Genomic DNA, 19,350 nt, shown 5'->3' with positions numbered 1-19,350 from the left:
TTAACAATCAACTCTCCAGGAGGTGTGAGGTAATCTTGATTTGAAGTGTTTGCCAATTTCTGTGGTGTACATACTCCCACCATGGCCAATTTCAAGCTACCAACCTTATGTCACTGAACATGCAACTGAGAAGAGATGTACATAATTAGCTCTTGTGAGCTGGTAGGAGCTGGTTTTGGCACACCACTGAGACCAACAGGACTAACTTGTGGCCCATTCTGACCTCTGGGTTTTTTATTAAGTTGATCTCTCTGGATCAAAGTTGACTCTATCCTGGTTAATATAATCTAGCTAGAAGTCTGTTCTAATTTATTGGTGATTTATTAGGCTTGCCTCCTTAGGTGGGAGTACAGGCGAGTTAATGGAAGTTGAACATGCCCTTTCCTTACTGTGGTCTCAGGAGGAAACAAGCCAATAAGTACTGAGCCCATTCCACCCTCCCCCATATTCCCCACCCTCACGTGCTATGAGGGAAGGGGGCAGAGTAGAGCCAGGGCACCAAAACCACTCCAAGGCACCTACCAATGTGCTTTCTGTCTCTGCAGATTTGCCTATTCTGGACATTTCATATAAATGGTATCATACAATATGTGGTCTTTTGTGACTGGCTTCTTAGCATAATGTTTTTAAGGTTCATCCATGTTGTAGCATGTATCAGCACTTCATTCATTTTTATTGTCAAAGAACATTCCATTGCATGTATATACCACACTTTATCCATTCATCAGTTGATGGACGTTTGGGTTGTTTCCACTTTTTGGCTATTATGAATAACGCTGCTGTGAACATTCCTGTGCAAGTTTTTGTGTAGACATATGTTTTTATTTCTCTTGGGTGTATTCCTAGGAGTGATATTGCCGGGTCATAAGTTAACTCTGTTGAACCTTTTGAGGAACTGCCAGACTGTTTCCCAAAGTGGCTGCACCAGTTTACATTCCCACCAGCAGTGTATTGGAACCCTTGTTCCAATATGTCCACATCCTCATCAACATTTAATTATTATCTGTCTTTTTAATTACAGCCATCCTAGTGAGCATCAGTGGTATCTCCTTGTGGCTTTGATTTACATTTCCCTGATGGCTAACGGTCACATATGTAATTTAAAATTTTTGGTAACCACATTATAAGAAGTAAAAAGAAATGGGTGAAATTAATTTTAATAATATATTTTATCGAATTCAGTATATCTAAAATATTTCATTTCAACATATAATCAACATAAAAAGTATTAATGAGATATTCTACATTCTTTTTTTGTTCTTTGAAATCTGGTGTGTATTTTATACTCACAACACATCTCTAATTCAGACTGGCCACACTTTAGGTACTCAGTAGCCACACGTGCCTCACGGCCACTGCATGGAGCATGCAAGTTGAGGGGAAGGAAGTGTGGAAAGGTAAAGGAGGCAGAGAGAAGAGTCTAGGAAAAGGCACAGAGGTGCGATGGAGCACATTAAGGATTGGAAACAGTGGCAGACAGCAAGACTGGATGGGGAGGGGGACAGCGAGGAGCTGGTGTGGGAACCACAGCATCTGTGCCTTACCTTCAGCGATGAAGATATGTGCCAGAAGTTCCTCAAGGAGAACAGCTGGAATATCTTTCGGAAGGACCTGGTGCGGCTGCTGGTGGAGTCGCGCCAACATCCACCATTCACCCCAATCCGGCCCAAGAAGAAAGGGATCTTCAACCCCAAGTCTCTGAGGTTGGATTTGTGTAGCTTCGACAAAAAGACTAAACCTAATTATCCCATTTTTATGGCACCGCAGAAATACTTTCCGCCATTGAGGATTGTCCAAGCCATCACAGCACCCCGATACAAAATCCAAGAACTCATGCCTCAGTATAAGAATGCGGGGGTCCTTGTTTAGAACCAATAAAGGATGTTGGGTTGGCCACCATGTTTCCTGAATGACTGCCATGGGAGTTGTGAGGCTTGGAGTGGGGACTTCTGGGGGTTGAGCTGTGGGTCCAGAGAGCTGTTTGGGGTCAACAGCTGGGTCACTGTCTCACTTGACACTTCTAGGGCTGAGTGAGTGGCTGGTCAGAAGGCTGGGTGTGGATAGGTTAATCACTGGGGATGGTCTCAGGGTGGGAGAGTCTTCTCTGACGAGATGGAGGGGAGGCACAGAGGGGCTCAGATCAAAGTGAGCAAGACTGGGGTTGCAAACTCAAGTGCCTTCCAAGGCTAGATGGGGTTATCTAAAGGAGTATAGCAAAGGACTGGGGAGGCAACAGGGAATGGTGGGGATTGGTGCTCACATTCTCCATCCAGATGGAGCTGCTGCTCCTTAGTTCCAGTCAGTTGATGCCATGTCAGGAAATAATGCAGGCCCAGTACTGGGAGTCTTTAGATTTTTCAAGAGAACCAAGAAACCCAATATTTTAGATGATTCCTACTGGTTTTAAAATGTGAGCAACTAATCCAAATTGTTTTTGAAATACTGTGTTAGGCAAACAAAACACATATGTGGGCTGTGTTGGGCCTGCAGGCTGCTGGTTTGCCAGTGCTTATCAAGCACCTCTGTCAGACTGACGGGGCGTTGCCAGAGACTGGAGTGAGGCGTGACTGTGGCAGGAAGTATAAGGAGCCAGATGGGCAGCATGACAGGAGAAGGCATCCGGGGTCAAGGATGAGAAGCGAGTGGCCTTAGAGAGAGGAGGCAGGCCAGAGACAAGGAGGCGGTAGGTCGGACTTAAAAGAGGGCTCCTCAGTCCCTCTGGGGAGTCCTGAATCTCTGGCCGCCTGTCATTGACCTGGCCCAGCTCTCCTTGATAGCACTGGGCCTAGAACACAGGTTCCTGTCTCCCTCCAGCCTCAGCACTACAGACCCAGCACCAAATCACGTCTCTCCCTTGAGAAATCCCATAGTTTAGCTTTGAGAGTGCCAAGGGGCCTGGTAGAGGCCATGGCAGCACAGGGGCCCGGTCTGGGGCTCACCTACCCCACCCCTGACAAGGAGTGGGCTCGGAGGAACACCTGAGCCCTGAGCTGGGCATCAGGAGCTCTGGAGAGCCTGGCTCTGTTTCTGTCTCACCAGAGCCCCTTGAACACCCTAAGTCCTTTACCTGCACCCCAGTTTCCCCAGTGGCAAAATGAGCAAGTTGGACAAGATCAATGGTTTTCACGAGTGAGAGGTGAGTACAGTTTGAAAACCATATTCAACATTATAATTTTGTTTGTTGAATTTAAAAGAAAACTCTTTTCATGTTGCACAGCAAAGGAGGAGGAGTATGGAATTTTTCTATCAGAAGGAGGCATGGATGTAAAAGGGTAGGGAAGCCGTGGACTTAAGCATCTTTACTTCCGTGATAGCTGCAGAGGGTCAAGGCGTCTGAGATGTCTGTGGCAGTCCTGGAAGGCCTGTATGTGACCTACAAGGACTGGGTGGCACTGTTTTGGGACCAGGTAAGTTGGGGTATCTGACTATATTTAGGGATCTCTTTGCATTTAGGGCTGTGGCTCCAAGATGATGGTATAGATGGTGTGGATCTTGTTCATTCATTTGAAATTTATGTATTAAGCACTTGCCCCGTAGCAGATCCAAAGGAGGATAAGAGGCAGTCTCTGTTCCCTCTTATTCTCTAGGCCAGGGGTCAGCAAACTCCTTCTAGAAGTAAAGGACCAGGTAATAAATATTTTAGGTTTTGTGGGCCATATGGTCTGTTGTAACTGCTCAGCTCTGTATGGTGAAAGCAGCATTAGTGTTCCAATAAAACTTTATTTACAAAAATAGGTGGCAGGCCGGATTTGACCTGCAGGCCATAGTTTGCTGACCCCTGCTCTAGGCAATAGGGAGCCCTTGAAGATTCTTGAGCAGATGTCACATGACCAGAGGAAGGGAGAGAGGCTCATTATTGAGCACTTATTCTATGGCAGTCATCTTCCTAAGCATCTGACTGTGGAGTCTGATGACCTTTGGGCTCAGATCCCAGCTCTGCCACTTAATGGCTGTTGAGGATTAAAAGAGGCGGTAGACGTACAGCAACGTGGAAGATTTTATTCACCAAGACCCCTGGGTTCCGCTTCCTGGGAAGTGAGAGAAGAAGCTTCCAGGATAGGAGGCAGAACATATTTTCTAGAAAAGTGGTGGGTGAGAAAATAGACTAAAAGAGGAACCTGGGAGTGAGGGTGCTATGTGGGGAGAGAGAATGTGGGAGCTGGGCTTCGGGAAGTCTTGAGGGGAGCAGAGACAGAGCAAAGCTTTTCTTGATGCCATTATGTAACGGACAGAAGAACTTGAGAATGGGAAATGTCTAAAGAGGTCTTCAAAGAACTTTTCTGTGCATTGAGAATGTATTCCTCCTTTGGCATTTTCTTGAGAAACCAAGTAAACATTTGAATAGCTCTTAATTACAGTTTTATGCAGGACTGCTGTTTCTTTGAATTCAGTAACCAAGCAGAGAGTGGGCAGCATGAGGCCCAGTTATACTCGGGTCACACCTGTGAAGTTCCTGGTGCATGGTAAGTGCTCAGCGCGAGTTTTAGATTTATCAACAGCTTTTTGACTAAGATCAATTTGGCCAGCCAGAGACTCTCTTCCCCTTCAACGGACTAGGAAACCGAGGCTTTAGAAGGCTGAGCCTTCAATATCAGTGATGAAGGCCACCCCCGAGAGATTGGGGGTGGGAGGGTCCTGGCTGAGTCTCGCCCAACCCCCATACTCTTTACTAAGTGAAACGGTTAAGGTCAACATTAAGGGACAGCCTTGGAGGGAGAGCGAGGCAGGTCACCAAAGCGTTAATGTTCGCTGTGGGTGAGGGCGCTGTTTGAAAGCAGAATGAGTGGGACAGTGTGAGGACTGCTTGTGGGTGCTTGGAAGTGTGAGACAGCCTCTGAGCTTCCAGGCTGTGAGCTTCAGAATGAGCAGTGGTTCTCAAGGCTCACCCCACCGTCACATACACTCTGCAACGTGGAGCAGGGGTCAGAATCAGACAGGAGAGGACAAATTAGGATTTCTGTGAGAGAGAAACTCATTCAGAAGGAGCAAATATGACATCCTTTGGCACAAGTGTTAGCAACAAACGGTTTTCAGTGCTACAGAGGTCCTCACTGCCCACCTGGGCACAGATCCAAGGGTCAGGAAGCCCACAGTGATCTGCCACAAGGGAGAAGGCCCCGGGCTCAGGTATTGAGTGTCCGGTGTGTGCCAGGCATCGTGTGAGGCACTCCACAGAGGCTATCACTTATCCCGAAAATATTTCCTGGCAGCTAACTAGATGGCATTATCTCCACTTGACAGATGAGGAGCCTGAGGCCCAGAGAGGCAAAGGCCTTGTCTTAGCTCACTCAGCTACCGGGTGGTGGTTCCAGGAAACCTGTGTGCTTTCACTGTGCCCAGCGCCCTCCTAGGCAGTCAGCCTTGTGTACTGTTACACCACCGTTACTCATCTATCCCACAGGAGCCGCCTGTTTTCATGAGAAATTCTGTACACACAACCCTGGAACTGTGCTGGAGAGAATATAATCGCCCTCTGGAATGATTTTCCATATGTAAATAAGCATAGTCATACTTGGAGAGGCACACCCAGGCCACACTGGAGCCAAAAATATAGCCCCCAGCACTAACAGCTTCCAGTGTTTGGGGAAATGAAAAAACCCATTTGAAAAATAAACACAGAAGATATTGCCAGGTTTGTATAGGAAGTGTTTTAAGATCCCTTCTTGGGTTTAGAAGCAAGGCATTCTTTAAATCCTCTATTCCTTTTATATAACTCATGGAAAAATCTTACCTTCCAGTTATGGAAAGTCTGAGAGGTGAGATGGGTCACTTCACAACTCCCTTAGTACCACCAGAGGCCTTGATGCCTTTCTGCTATTTGGGGATTTAAGGGACTTAATTAACCACAAAGGTGCTGAGTTGCAGAATTTATAATCACTGGTTCAGAGCCCACGAGGAACAGTAGTTTCTGGGCAGCTGAGAAGCAGCACCAAAGCTGGAACAAGAGTTTTCAGGGCTGCTGAAGGCTGCGGGCTTTAGCCCTGGGACAGAGCTGGGGGCGGTAGGAAGGTGGTTGGTCGGGACAGGTGCTCCGTGACTTTCAGCCAGGCTCCTTCCCTTTCTGGTGCTTCACTACTATTGTTTGTAAAATTTGAGGGATCCAGTAGGTGTCCTTCAAGCCTTTCCTCACCCCCAAAGTTGCGCAGGACCCCTGACCCTCTCTTTAGTTTTTCCCCCACCTCTTCTACTTCCAAAGCCTCCCTACCCCCAACAGAAAATTAGAATTAAGAAGAAAATGGATTATTGAGACCCTTGGTGAAGCGTGAAAATGAACTGTGGATGAGATAATAGTATTGTATTCACATTAAATGTCCTGATGTTGGTAATCGTACTGTGGTTATGTAAGAGAATCTCCTTGCTCTTAGGAAATACACACTGCAGTACTTGTGACATGGTTGAAATCTTATTTATGACTCATTTTATTTATTTTTTATTTATTTATTTTTGTGAGGAAGATCAGCACTGAGCTAAGATCTGATGCCAATCCTCCTCTTTTTTTTTTTTTTTTTTTTGGCTGAGGAAGACTGGCCCTGAGCCAACATCCGTGCCCATCTTCCTCTACTTTATATGGGACGCTGCCACAGCATGGCTCTACAAGCAGTGTGTCGGTGCGTGCCTGGGATCAGAACCGGCCAACCCCGGGCTGCTGCAGCAGAGTGCGCTCACTTAACTGCTTGAGCCACCCGGCCGGCCGCTATGACTCATTTTACAATTTCCATGAGAACTCCACTCAGTCTCGCATGCCCCTACTTACTCAATCGCCTCTGGCTGGAAGCGCAGGAATTGACCTCAGGAGGTGATCAATGACTTTAATCTCCTGCCTACGTGTTCCTTGAGGCATACTGTACCTTGGAATGCAAAGACACATCTCATTCATCCACCCCCATGCCCTAATCTTTGAGACTAGCCAGATCACCTATTACGTTTTCCTTTGACGTTTCTTTTTTTTGATTTGTGTGTGTGTGTGTGTGTGTGTGTGAGAGGAAGATCAGCCCTGAGCTAACATCCAATCCCAATCCTCCTCTTTTTTTTTTTTTTTTTTTGGCTGAGGAAGATTGGCCCTGGGCTAACATCTGTGCCCATCTTCCTCTACTTTATATGGGACACTGTCACAGCATGGCTTGACAAGCGGTGCATCGGTGCACGCTGGTGATCCGAACCTGCGAACTCTCAGGCCACTGAAGCAGAGCGCCTGCCACCGGGCCAGCCCCTTGACATTTCTTTAGAGTAGTAAAAATAGCTATTAAACTCCTATATAGTGGCCCCGCACGGACACTTGCACTGCAGCTCTTTACTGTCCGTGGGTCCTGTCCCCATGCTGAGCATAAAATAAAGGTGCACACGTGAACGAGTTGCTCGTGTCTGAAAATTCTTTTTCGACTCGTGACTCAGCAGCCCCACATCACTCGGGGGTTAAGGGAGATGATTTCTTCAACTCACTTTCAAATGATTTAGAAACCTATTATGCATATATTTCTTATTTAGAACGGCAAAACAGATATAGCAAAGTAACAATTGATTAATCTCGGTGAAGGGTACTTAGGAGTACTTTGAACCATTCTTGCAATCTTTTAAAAAAAATTTTTTTTTTTTTTTAAGAATTGAGTTTGTTTTATTTTCAGGGAGATTGGCCCTGCGCTAACATCTGTTGTCAATCTTCCTCTTTCTCTTTTTTCTCCCCAAAGCCCCACTACACAGTTGTGTATCATAGTTGTAGATTTGTAGCTCTTCTATATGAGATGCCACCTCAGCATGGCTTGATGAGCGGTGAGTAGGTCTGTGCCCAGGATCTGAACCGGGGAACCCTGGGCCACCAAAGCAGAACGCATGAACTTAACCACTACGCCACCAGGCCAGCCCCCTAAAAAAATATTTTTAATTGTATAATACACCTAACATAAAATTTACCCTCTTAACTATTTTTAAGTGTACAGTTCAGTGGCATTAAGTACATTCACATTGTTGTGCAACCATCACCACCATCTGTCTCCAGATCTCTTTTCATCTTGCCAAACTGAAACTCTGTACCCATTAAACAATAAGTCCCCATATCCCTCTCTCCCAGCCCCTGGCAACCACCATTTTGCTTTCTGTCTCTATGAATTTGATTGCTTTAGATACCTTATATAAGTGGAATTATACAATATTTGTCTTTGTAAATGTCTCATTTCACTTAGCATAATGTTCTCAAGCATCATCCATGTTGTAGCATGCATCAGAATTTCCTTCCTTTTTAAGGCTGCACAATATTCCATTGTGTATATATATATACACACACTACATTTTGTTTATCCATTCATCTGTTGATGGACACTTGGGTTGCTTCCACCTTTTGGCTATTGTGAATAATGCTGCTATGAATATGGGTGTACAAATATCTTCGAGACCCTGCTTTCAATTCTTTTGGTATATACTCAGAAATGGAATTGCTGGATCATATGATAATTCCATTTTTAATTTTTTGAGGAACCACCAAATTGTTTTCCATAGTGGCTGCACCATTCTTGCAATTTTAGTATGAAAGTATTTCAAAATAAAAATTGCAACTGAAAAAAGAAGAAACGGGAAGCGACTATAGATATGTATAAATATTAGCTCTAATTGACCTTATAATTAGGTGATAATTGATATTAAAATCTGGCAATAAGCTCCCTAAGATCCAGGGTGAAAAGGCAAACATGTTATTTCATTAGAAATTAGATAATTAAGCCCAAGAAGAAAATGGAGGAAGTCAATATGGGTTTGTATAAGCATTAGCTTGATGATTATAAAACCGGGCTTTGAGTTCCCCGATGGCCGAGGCAAAAAGAGAAACAATATTTCCTTATTTGAAAGGAATGATCTGCTTAGTCCCTTAGGAGAACAACAAAGTTTTTCTCGCCATAGGAAGTTGGGGAAGTTTGTCCTCACTTCCTGCTTTCATATGTGCCTCCTACTCAATTTACTGTGCCCTCCGTTCTTTGAAGTTACCTTAAATTAGGGGTCTGCCTGTTTCTACCTGGCTCTAGACTTCTTGGCCTCAGGTCCCTTCTGACACCACAAAGTTGGTGTCTAGAGTGGTTGGCTGCAGGTGAGGGCTGTTCCCCCCTCATTCCCTTATTGAAGGCTTGGCACATGGAAGAAGGCAGTGGACTCGTGGCCTTTAAGCACTAACAGCACTGATCATCTGTGATTTTAATGGTTAGAAACTGTGTTCATATCTTTTCCAGAGAGCAGGTTTTTATCTGGAAAGATACTGTCAGGAAGTCCTTCTTCCTATCATAACTTCACATGCTACTGCTAAGGACTTTTTCTTGTTTTGCGTAAGGTGGAGATGGACAGGAGTTGCTTATTGCTCTTGTGGAAGCCTCCTCCCAATGAAGCCGGCCCTTTTCCTGTCCTTCTGTCTGAGTTTACTGACATCACAGAGCAGGAGGAGCAGGACTATGGGCAGGAGTTCTGGATTTAGGAGTTCTCTAGACCAGCTGTGTGAAATTAGGAGACTTGTCTTTGTCTTAGTTTCCCCATCTGTAAAATGGCAATCATAAAAGCGTCTGTTTCATAAAGTCATGAAGATTAACTTAAGTAGTTCACGTAAAACACTAAATTCAGAGTTTGACTCTCAGAAACCAGATGTCTGGGGTGGGAAGAAAAGGGACACTCAGGGACAAAATGGTACAGACAGTAGGTCTGTGAGCCCTGCAGACTGACAGGGAGGCCAGCCCTGCCCACAGAGATGCATTGGAGAGTTCTGCATATGGGCGTTTCTCAGTTTAGCAGATCATAGCAGTTGGGGGATTTGCACATGGAAAAACCAGCAATCATTCTGCATTTGCACATTGCTCCATTGTCATACACATCCTTATGGGCTTCGATGATTGCCAGCTCATGGGGTCCTCTGCCTCTTTGAGAGAAGAGCCCTGAAGCCTGTTGGCTGCCTACCTCCTCCTCTGTGTGAGTGCTTGTCTTCTGTCCCTCAGCCTCCAGACTCCTGGGCGTCTCCATTAGATAGGGAGGTGTATGGGAGCTGGCAGGACTGAATCGAAAATCTAGATGAATCCAACCAGCAGATATGCTCTGGGAAGAGGGCGCTGGTTGGGGTTTGGAGATACAGCACCAAACCAAAGTCCTTGGCATTAAGGAGCTTACATTCTGGACTGGTGGTGAAAGAACACAAAAAATGCAAAAGAAAAATCAGGATAAGAGGGGGACGAAGGTGGGTTAGAGGTTACAACTTTGTAAAGGGTAGTCAGAGAAGGTCCTCCAAGAATACGACTTTGGTGAGTACAGGAAGTGTGAGAATGAGCCATGCAGATATCTGGGGGAAGAATGTTCCAGGCAGGGAGAGAGCATGCTCAGCATGGCTAAATAACAGCAAGAAGGCTGGTGCAGCTAGAATGGAGTCAAAGGAGAGAGAAATTGAAAGGAGACAAGAGCAGAGAGGAACTGAGGGCCAGCTCATGATCATGTGAAGGAAGCCTTTGGAAGGTTCTTAGCAGAGAAGTAATATCTGTCTACACACTTGGAATTTAAGAACGATGGTGGAAGCAGGGGCGGCGGGGTAGGGGGTTGGGGGCCAGTTGGGAATCTAATGCCATAATCCAAGTAGATTATGGTGGCTTGGTTCAGAGTGGTTGTGGTGGAAGTGTCGTGATGGGGCTGATCCTGGCCGTATTTTGATGGCAGAACTGATTAAGGTTTGTTGATGGACCGAATGTGAGGAATGAGAGAGAGGAGTCAAGGATGACTCCAAAGATTTTGGTTTGAGCAAGTGGAAGGATGGAGTAGCCATTTCCTGAGATGGAGAAGGCTGTGGGAGAAGCACATTTAGAGGTGAATATCAAGAGTGTGGTTTTTAACAGTTTAAAGAAAAAGGATTTAACAATGAAGTGACTTACACATAAAGCAGTTAGAACACTACCTGGCACTTCATACACACTCATGCGAGGTCGATATCCCCATTTTTAACATGAGAAGGTTGAAGCTTCGAGGGTTAAGTAATTCATCCACTGTCACACTGCTGGTTTGGTAGAAAAGCCAGGATTCAAACCTGGGTCTGTTTGGCTCCAAACCTGGGCTTGCTTCTCTTTTTAAACATTCTCAGCCTTCCGTGATCTCTTGTCCTTATGGTTACTCATTGATGCTGTCAAAAAGTTCTTCCTCTTGTTTAACAGCAGTCTCTCCTATTGCAGTTAGAGCCCAATTCTTTTTTGGGACTCAGGTTATGTGAGATGAGGAGAGCAAGATCCTACTTTTGTGATGGTGAAGAAGGTGGCAGCCATGAGCTATTTGCATCACCAAGCATTATTAGTAGAGCCATGAAATTTAAATTCCCTGTTTACAGGTGCTCGTCACAAGAAAGGTCATTCAAAACTTCACTGACATCAGGTAATTCCTAAAACATGCTTTTTTTTTTCTTTAAAGCAGATGTAGTTTTATTTATTTTTTATTTTTATTTATTTATTTTTTCCCCCCAAAGCCCCAGTAGATAGTTGTATGTCATAGCTGCACATCCTTCCAGCTGCTGTACGTGGGACGCAGCCCCAGCATGGCCAGAGAAGCGGTGCGTCCGCGCGCACCCGGGATCCAAACCCCGGCCTCCAGCAGCGGAGCGCGCGCACACAACCACTAAGCCATGGGGCTGGCCCCTAAAACATGCTTTTAAAAATGTAGACAGACAGGTAGTAGGTGTGTGTGTGTGTGTGTATACACACACATATATATATATCTTTGAAAAATTCTAAAAATATTTTAATCTTTTATAATCCCAAATTTTAGATATATATGAGAATTGAAAATTTTCCACTTAATGTTATGTGTTTTTTTCACTCATTTAATTTCATCTCCCAAGGAGAACCTGATTAACAATTTGGTACATAACCTTCCCAAAGTTCACATGCTTATACCCATCTCTGTATTTATTATTTTTACCAAATAAATGAAATTATGCTATACCAGCACTGTCCAAGAGAATTTTCTGCAATGATGGCAATGTTCTATGCCTGGTTGTCCACCAGCCACATATGGCTATCGAGCACTTGAAACGTGGCTAGTGTAACTGAGGACTGAAATTTTAAATTTAAATAGCTACATGTAGTTAGTTGCTACCATAATGGACAGCGAAGTGTTATGCATTTTGGTTTTTTACTTAACAGAGAGTATCATGGACATTTCTTTTTTTGTATAATTTTATAAATTTTGAAATCATCTCACAGAAAAGTTGCAGTTATAGTACATAAGATTTTCCCCTGAGCCATTTGAGAGTAACTTGGGATCTGATGCATCATCACACTCATATAATTTAGTGTTTATTTCCTTCAAACAAGGACATTCTCTTACATAGCCACAATGCACCATCAAAATCAGGAAATTAACACTGATCCAGATTATAGGCCAGTTATTTTGTAGAATGTCTTGGGGGTTTTTTTGTTTTGTGATTAGCCCTGAGCTAATATCTGTTGCCAATCCTCCTCTTTTTGCTGAGGAAGCTTGGCCCTGGGCTAACATCTATACCCATCTTCCTCTACTTTATATGTGGGACGCCGCCACAGCATGGTTTGATGAGCGGTGGATAGGTGCGTGCCTAGAGTGTCCTTTGATTTGGGTTTGTTTGATGTTTTCTTATCATTAGATTTAGGTTACACGTCATTGGCAGGAAATCAACAGAAATGATGCTGTATTCTTCTCATTGGATGCTATCAGGTGGTATGAGATTTCAATTTGTCCCATTATTGGTGATAACTATTAGATTAAAATGGTGCTTCCACTGTAAAGTTACTCTTGTTACTTATTCCCTTTTTATTTTAAAATTATATATGTTGTGGTAAAAAAAAAAACACATAACATAAAACCTACCATGTTAACCATTTTTAGGTGTATCAGTAGTGTTAAGTATATTCACGTTGTTGTGGAACAGATCTTCGGAACTTTTTCATATTGCAAATCTGAAACTCTGCGCTCATGAAACAACTCCCCTTTTCACCTTCCCTCCAGATCCTGGTAACCACCATTCTACTTTCTGTCTCTATGAATTTCACTACTCTGGGTACCTCATATAAGTGGAATCATAAAGTATTTGTTTTTTTGTGATTGGCTTATTTCACTTAGCACAGTATCCTCAAGGGTCATCCATGTTGTAACATGTGACAGGATTTCCTTCCTTTTTAAGGCTGAATAATATTCCATTATATGTATATACATTTTGTTTATCCATTCATCTGTCAATGGACATTTGGGTTACTTCCACCTCTTGGCTTTTGTGAATAATGCTGCTATGAACATAGATGTGCAAATATCTCTTTGAGACCCTGCTTTCAATTTTTTTGGATATATATCTAGGAGTGGGATTCCTGGATCATATGGTAGTTCTAGTTTTGATTTTTTGAGAAACCATCATTCTGTTTTCCACAGTGGTTGCACCATTTTACAATCCCACCAACAATGCACAGGGTTCCAATTTCTCCACATCCTTGTCAACACTTGTTATTGTCTGGTTTTTGTTAGTAGCCATCCTAATGGATGTGAGGTGATGTCTCATTGTGGTTGTATTTCCCTAATGATTAGTGATGTTGAACATCTTTTCATATGCTTGTTGGCTATATGTATATCATCTTGGGAGAAGTGTCTATTCAACTCCTTCGTCCATTTTTTAATCAGGCTGATTTTTTGTTGTTGTTGAGTTGTCAGAGTTCTTTATATATTTGGGATATTAACCCCTTATCAGATATATGGTTTACAAATATTTTCTCCCATTCCATAGTTTGCCTTTTCACTTTGTTAATTGTGTCTTACTCCCTTTTAATAAGTATTTTGTGAGGAGATACTTTGAAATTTGATATTTAGATCCCCTTCCTTATCATACTTTCCATTCATTTATTCACTTATTTATATCAGCATTGGACTTATGGCTTCCTATTTTATTCCATCTGTTGTTATTCTATATTTTGAAGCACAAAATTTCACAGTTGGCCACTGGAAGCCACTTCAAGCTGGCTTCTGTTGTCCTTTTGACATGTTCCTATCGTTGAGTACTTTCTTGTTCTCTGCCACAATACCGTATCACACGATGATCTTGTACTTTCCCTGCTGCAGCCCTGGAATTAGCCATTTCTCCAAAGACCCTGGTTCCTTTTTGTAGAGAATGTTATTTGGAAGCTTCTGGCCATGACTCTGCCACTGATGAAACTTGTGGCTTTGAAAGGCCCAGCATCTGATCTGGAGAGGCATACCTCATCAACTAGCCAGAACAAATTCCTCATTTACAGATGAGAAGACTGAAGCCCAGAGGGGATCAGTTGGTCAATGTTCTCCAGTTAGTGAGAGAGCTTAGATGAGAGCTGAGGCCTCTGACTCCTGGTCTAGTGCTCTTTCCCTGGCAATACATATTGCTAGCTATGAGGTGTGATCCCAGTGGGGCCTGTCCCCTCTCTGGCCCTCACTTGCCTCTTCTGTCCACTGAAGGTTAGCTTTGCCCTGGGGGTCCAGGACTGCCTTTCTGAGAGCTAACCTCATCATTTGGCTGTTTATGAGCCTTAACCTCCTGGAGACGTTTATGGGTGAATCCACCTTAGAGGAGTGAGCTTCAGCTTTTATCTCCAGCTCTGATGGTTTTGGGGCTTGCATACTGGTCCCAGCCTGGGATGAGTTGTCCAAGTTCATGGACCTGGGTGGACACCTGGTTCTCCCCTTCCAGGCAAGATTTGAGGCATTTGTGCCTCCTTGAAGCCCATCTGTCAGCTAACAACTGTCTCATAAGGGCATCAACAGGAGAGATGGGGTCCAGGCCTGATCCTGGGTTGGGAAAGCAATGGGAAGAGCCTCCTCTACCTGCCCTCACTGGCTCCCAGCCCACCCAGGTTATACCAACAGCACCCAGGGAAGCACTAGAAATGCTACCTCCCCATGTTTGGAGGCCAGTGTCTCTTGTCTCGCCTGCAAGTCTTGAGTAAGAACCCCAATGGTATGCCATTAAAAAATGTTTTCTGTGCTTGATTTGGGGGTGGATGATGCTGCATCTGACCTGCACCCTCTGTTTGGTCAGCTGTGATATGAACTTCCAGCCTGGGAAGCACCCTGACCATGCAACCAATGCCTGTAGCAGTGATGCCATACAAGTCATTCCAAAAAGCTGAGCTTTTGTCTCCGTATTCAACATACATTTCCTAAGCACCCACTATGTGTCAGGCATTGTGTTGCATCCTGTAGTGCAGAGATGATTTAAGCCTGAGCTCAATCCAGTAGACTTTCAGCTAACGATGATGGTACAAGTGGGTTCCATATACAAGAAGGCAAGTAGGGGCTACAAGGGAAAGGGCATAACTTCTGACATTTGGTTCTGGCACTTTAATTCTGGGGTGTCAGGTTCTCATAGGCAAGACTGTGTACAAATTAAAACTTGAATTGGGCAATAAAAAATGATTCTGTGAAGTGAAAAATTTGGAAAGGGCACTACAGGCAGAAGGAATAGCTTAAACAAAGTTGGAATCACCAAAGCGTGGGGTTACCTTGAAGAACAGCAGAGCACTCAGGTGAACTAACATCTAACCGATGAAGGCGTTGTAAGATGTGAAACTTCAGATACCTCAGAGCCCAAGTGTGAAGGGTGTGAAGACTCTGCCTCTATGAAGTATGCTAACTTTACTCTACAAGCAATGGAGACTTCAGGAAGGTTTTCAAAATAACATTTATTTTTTAAAAGTTAACATGTGAATAATAGGAAACTGAAAAACACAAGAAGCAAAGAACAAAGTCATCCATAATCACAAGCAGTTTACAGTTTGACATGTCCTTCTAGGTCCTGTGTGTTGATCTACACAACTAAGCATCCATTTTTATGGAATTAAGGTTGTACAGTTATGTATCATGCTTTTCACACATCATGAGTATTTACCATTTCAAAGTCTCAAAGCTATATGAGTATTTTGATAACCAAGAATACACTACACCAACTCAATCTGGAAGAAAAATGTAATCCTGCCTTTCTTGGCGACAAAAATAGCAACAGGCCTCTAAATAAAGATATTGGCAGCGTTATGATTAAAATACTGCATTCCCTTAATGTTCAATTAAAAATGAGACATAAAGCAACAGTACACAAAATATAACACTTCTAAGAGAACTCGATATTCGATCTATACTATTATTAGCAAGGAGGTATGTTTCCATTGAATTACTTAACAATGTATTCTTATAGTACAGCCAAAAGAGGTGCACACAGATCAATGCCTATCATCAAAATGTAAATACAAACACATCCGCATACATCCCTCCCCCATACTTCCTTTTGCTCCTCTGCTGCCAACCTAACGAACAAGTCCCTGATGTATATATTTCTCAGCGATGGTTTAACAACTCCATGTCCAAGATGCTTCTTTTCTATCAATTATAACAAAGATATTTACAAATTGGTTAATTCATTAGCTCTACTTTTTATCATACATTGTCACCTCAAGACATCTAAAAAGCTTAGATGCTGCGAAATGAACCCTGTCTACAATACACACAGGTACTTTACAAAAATGCACTTATAGACCTATGGTTATTACTTAAAACTGTCTTCTAGATATGGAGATACTAGCAAAGAGCCCTTCCCTGCACCCTTCCTCTTCTCCCTCCTCCACCACTTCAATGACTAAGTATAGGACTACATCTGGCTCCAAGAGGTGGATTAACAAAGACACTCCGAGAAGACAGTCATTCCAAAAAACTAACACAAGGGCATTTATAAAAGTTTTACTACCTCTACTTTTAATATAGTTTGGGCATTAGGACTTGTTTATCCTTTAATACACAGCAATATTAACTAAAATGCACATATAGAACAATGGTTAGACAGTCTGAACTTGTCTAAAGACTCATGGGCATAGAACCCTTCTCTGGGCACTTCCTTCCCTACCCACCCCTCCCACACCCAGTGAACAGTCAGCATATTCTCCAAGACATCAAGTTTAACAATCCCATTCCCAAAACACAACCATTCCTACAAATTAACTGAAAAAACACTTAAAGGGTATTACTTTTAACTCTCTTCTTTTAACATAGGTTATTCACTTTTAAACATCTAGAAAGACTAGATGTTTCAAACAAGGATTTAAGTTTGTCCATTATATACACAGTAGCACTGAATAAACTGCACACAAAGGCTATGATCTCAAAGTGTCTTCTAAACAGCAACATTCTGGCCTAGAACTCTTCCCCTTCTCATCTCTGTCAACCCAGTGGACAAGTACAATAAGCATCTGTAATGCTCAGGGGGAATTTTAACTATTTCACTTCCTCAAGTTGTTTTCAGAAGTCTTTCCTATTAACACAAAGTGTACACAATATTTGTTTTCTAACTACTTTTGTCATACACTGGCAACCTCTTTAACATCTAGAAAGACTAGATGTTGTAAATTAGGACGTTTGTCCTTTATATACACTATTTACACAGCTAAGTAAAACAAAATGCAGACTTATGACACAACGGTTAATCTTGCCTAACTATAAACATACTGGTATAAAGCTCTTTGCACTTTCTTCTCCTTCCTCCCCAAACCACACAAATATAATAAAGTGTACTGCTCCGAGAGGTGGTTTGATCATTCCATTTCTAAAAGACAGTATTTCATATGATTTTAACAAAAGGGTATCTACAAAATGTGTTTACTACCTCTACTTTTAACATACTTTGTGCACTTCTAAACATCTAGAAAGACTAGATGTTTCAAATAAGGACTTATATTTGTCCACTATATACACAGTAGTGTTGAATAAACCACACACATGTAACAATGGTTGCATCTGAAAGTGTCTTCTATTTAGGAACATTCTAGTCTAGAACTCTTCATTTCTCCCAACTCCTCCTCTCTACCACCAACCCAATGGCACGTGTGTCACTTAGATGTGATTTTACAATTTCATTTCCAAAAGTCTTTTTCAGAAGACAGCCTTTTGATGAATTTTAACACAAAGTGTACAAAATGTGTTAGTTTACTAACTCTACTTTTGTCATACATTGGCAACCTCTTTAATATCTAGAGACTAGATATTATACAATTAGGACCCAGTGGCCAGTATATACACAATATATACAGTAAAGTTAAATGAAATGCACATAACATATAGGGCAACGGACAAGCCGAAATTTTCTAGTACACACTAGCACAACATCTTTTGCAATTTCTTCCCTCCCACCTCCCTCAACCCAATGAACAAGTACAGAGTATACTGTTCAGAGAGGTGGTTTAACAATTCCATTTCCAAAGACAATATTTCCCAACAGTTTTTAAAAGGTATTTACAAGAAGTGTTATTCTACTTACTTCTACTTTTAAATACATCAAGCACTTCTAAATATCTAGAAAGACTACATATTTCATATAAGAACTTACTTGTCCACTATGTACACAGCACGGTTAAATAAAATTGCACACACATAGCAATGGTTATAATCTGAGGTATATTCTAAATACGACCATTTTGGCCTGAACCATTCCCTCCCTTCACCTCCTCCCCTCCACCACCAATCCAGTGGACAAGTACAGGCACGAGTAATCCTTAGAGGTGTTGAACAAATTCATATCCAAAAGTCATTTACAGAAGACAAGCTTTCCTACGAATTTCAACAAAGGGTACAAAATGTGCTAATTTTACTAACTACTTGGTCATACACTGGCAACCTCTTTTAACATCTAGAGACTAGATGTTGCAAAATTAGGACTCATTTGTCCATTATGTACACTATATACACAGCAAAACAAAATGCACGAAACATACAAAAAATGGTTTTGTCTGAAAACGCCCACATATACATACACTAGCATATTACCATTTGCAATTCTTTCCCTCCCACCTCCTCCAAACCACTGAGCAAGTATAGACAGTACACTACTCAGAGAGGGTTTAACAATTTCATTTCCAAAAAGCAATATTTCCCATGAATTTTAGCAAAAAAATATTTACAAAGTGATATTTTACTACCTCTACGTTTAACATACGTTGGGCACTTCTGAACATCTAGATGGACTAGATGTTTCAAATAAGGACTTAATTTGTCCACTATATACACAGCAGTCTTGAATAAACTGCACACATGTAACAGAATCTGAAAGTGTCTTTGAAATATGAACATTCTAGCCTAAGACCAACCCTTCCCCTCTCTCCTTCCTCCACCAACCCAGTGGGCTAGAATGCTCCGATTTTCAGAAGACAATCTTTCCTAGGAATTTTAACACAAAATGTATAAAATGTATTTGTTTACTAACTCGATTTTTGTCATACACTGGCAACCTCTTGAACATCTAGAAAGACTAGATGTTGTAAATTAGGACTCATTTGTCCATTATATACACTATATACACAGCAAAGTTAAACAAAATGCAGGAACATAAGG

General features: G+C 42.4%; 1 protein-coding gene across 1 annotated transcript in view; it reads left to right on the top strand.

Moving 5' to 3' along the window:
* The window catches only part of CNBD2 (cyclic nucleotide binding domain containing 2), a 44,720-nt gene extending 42,851 nt beyond the window's left edge, over nt 1-1,869 (top strand). The window contains exon 12 of the mRNA XM_004430569.3: nt 1,551-1,869. Coding sequence (XP_004430626.2) covers nt 1,551-1,869 — 319 coding nt within the window. The remainder of the gene's footprint in view (nt 1-1,550) is intronic.
* The last annotated feature ends 17,481 nt before the right edge of the window (nt 1,870-19,350 follow it).

Source organism: Ceratotherium simum, chromosome 21 (assembly GCF_057802395.1).
Source record: "Ceratotherium simum simum isolate JZ-2026a chromosome 21, ASM5780239v1, whole genome shotgun sequence".
Taxonomy (NCBI): Eukaryota; Metazoa; Chordata; class Mammalia; order Perissodactyla; family Rhinocerotidae; genus Ceratotherium; species Ceratotherium simum.
The sequence above is the reverse complement of the archived record's forward strand: the minus strand, read 5'-3'. Positions and strand labels throughout refer to the sequence as shown.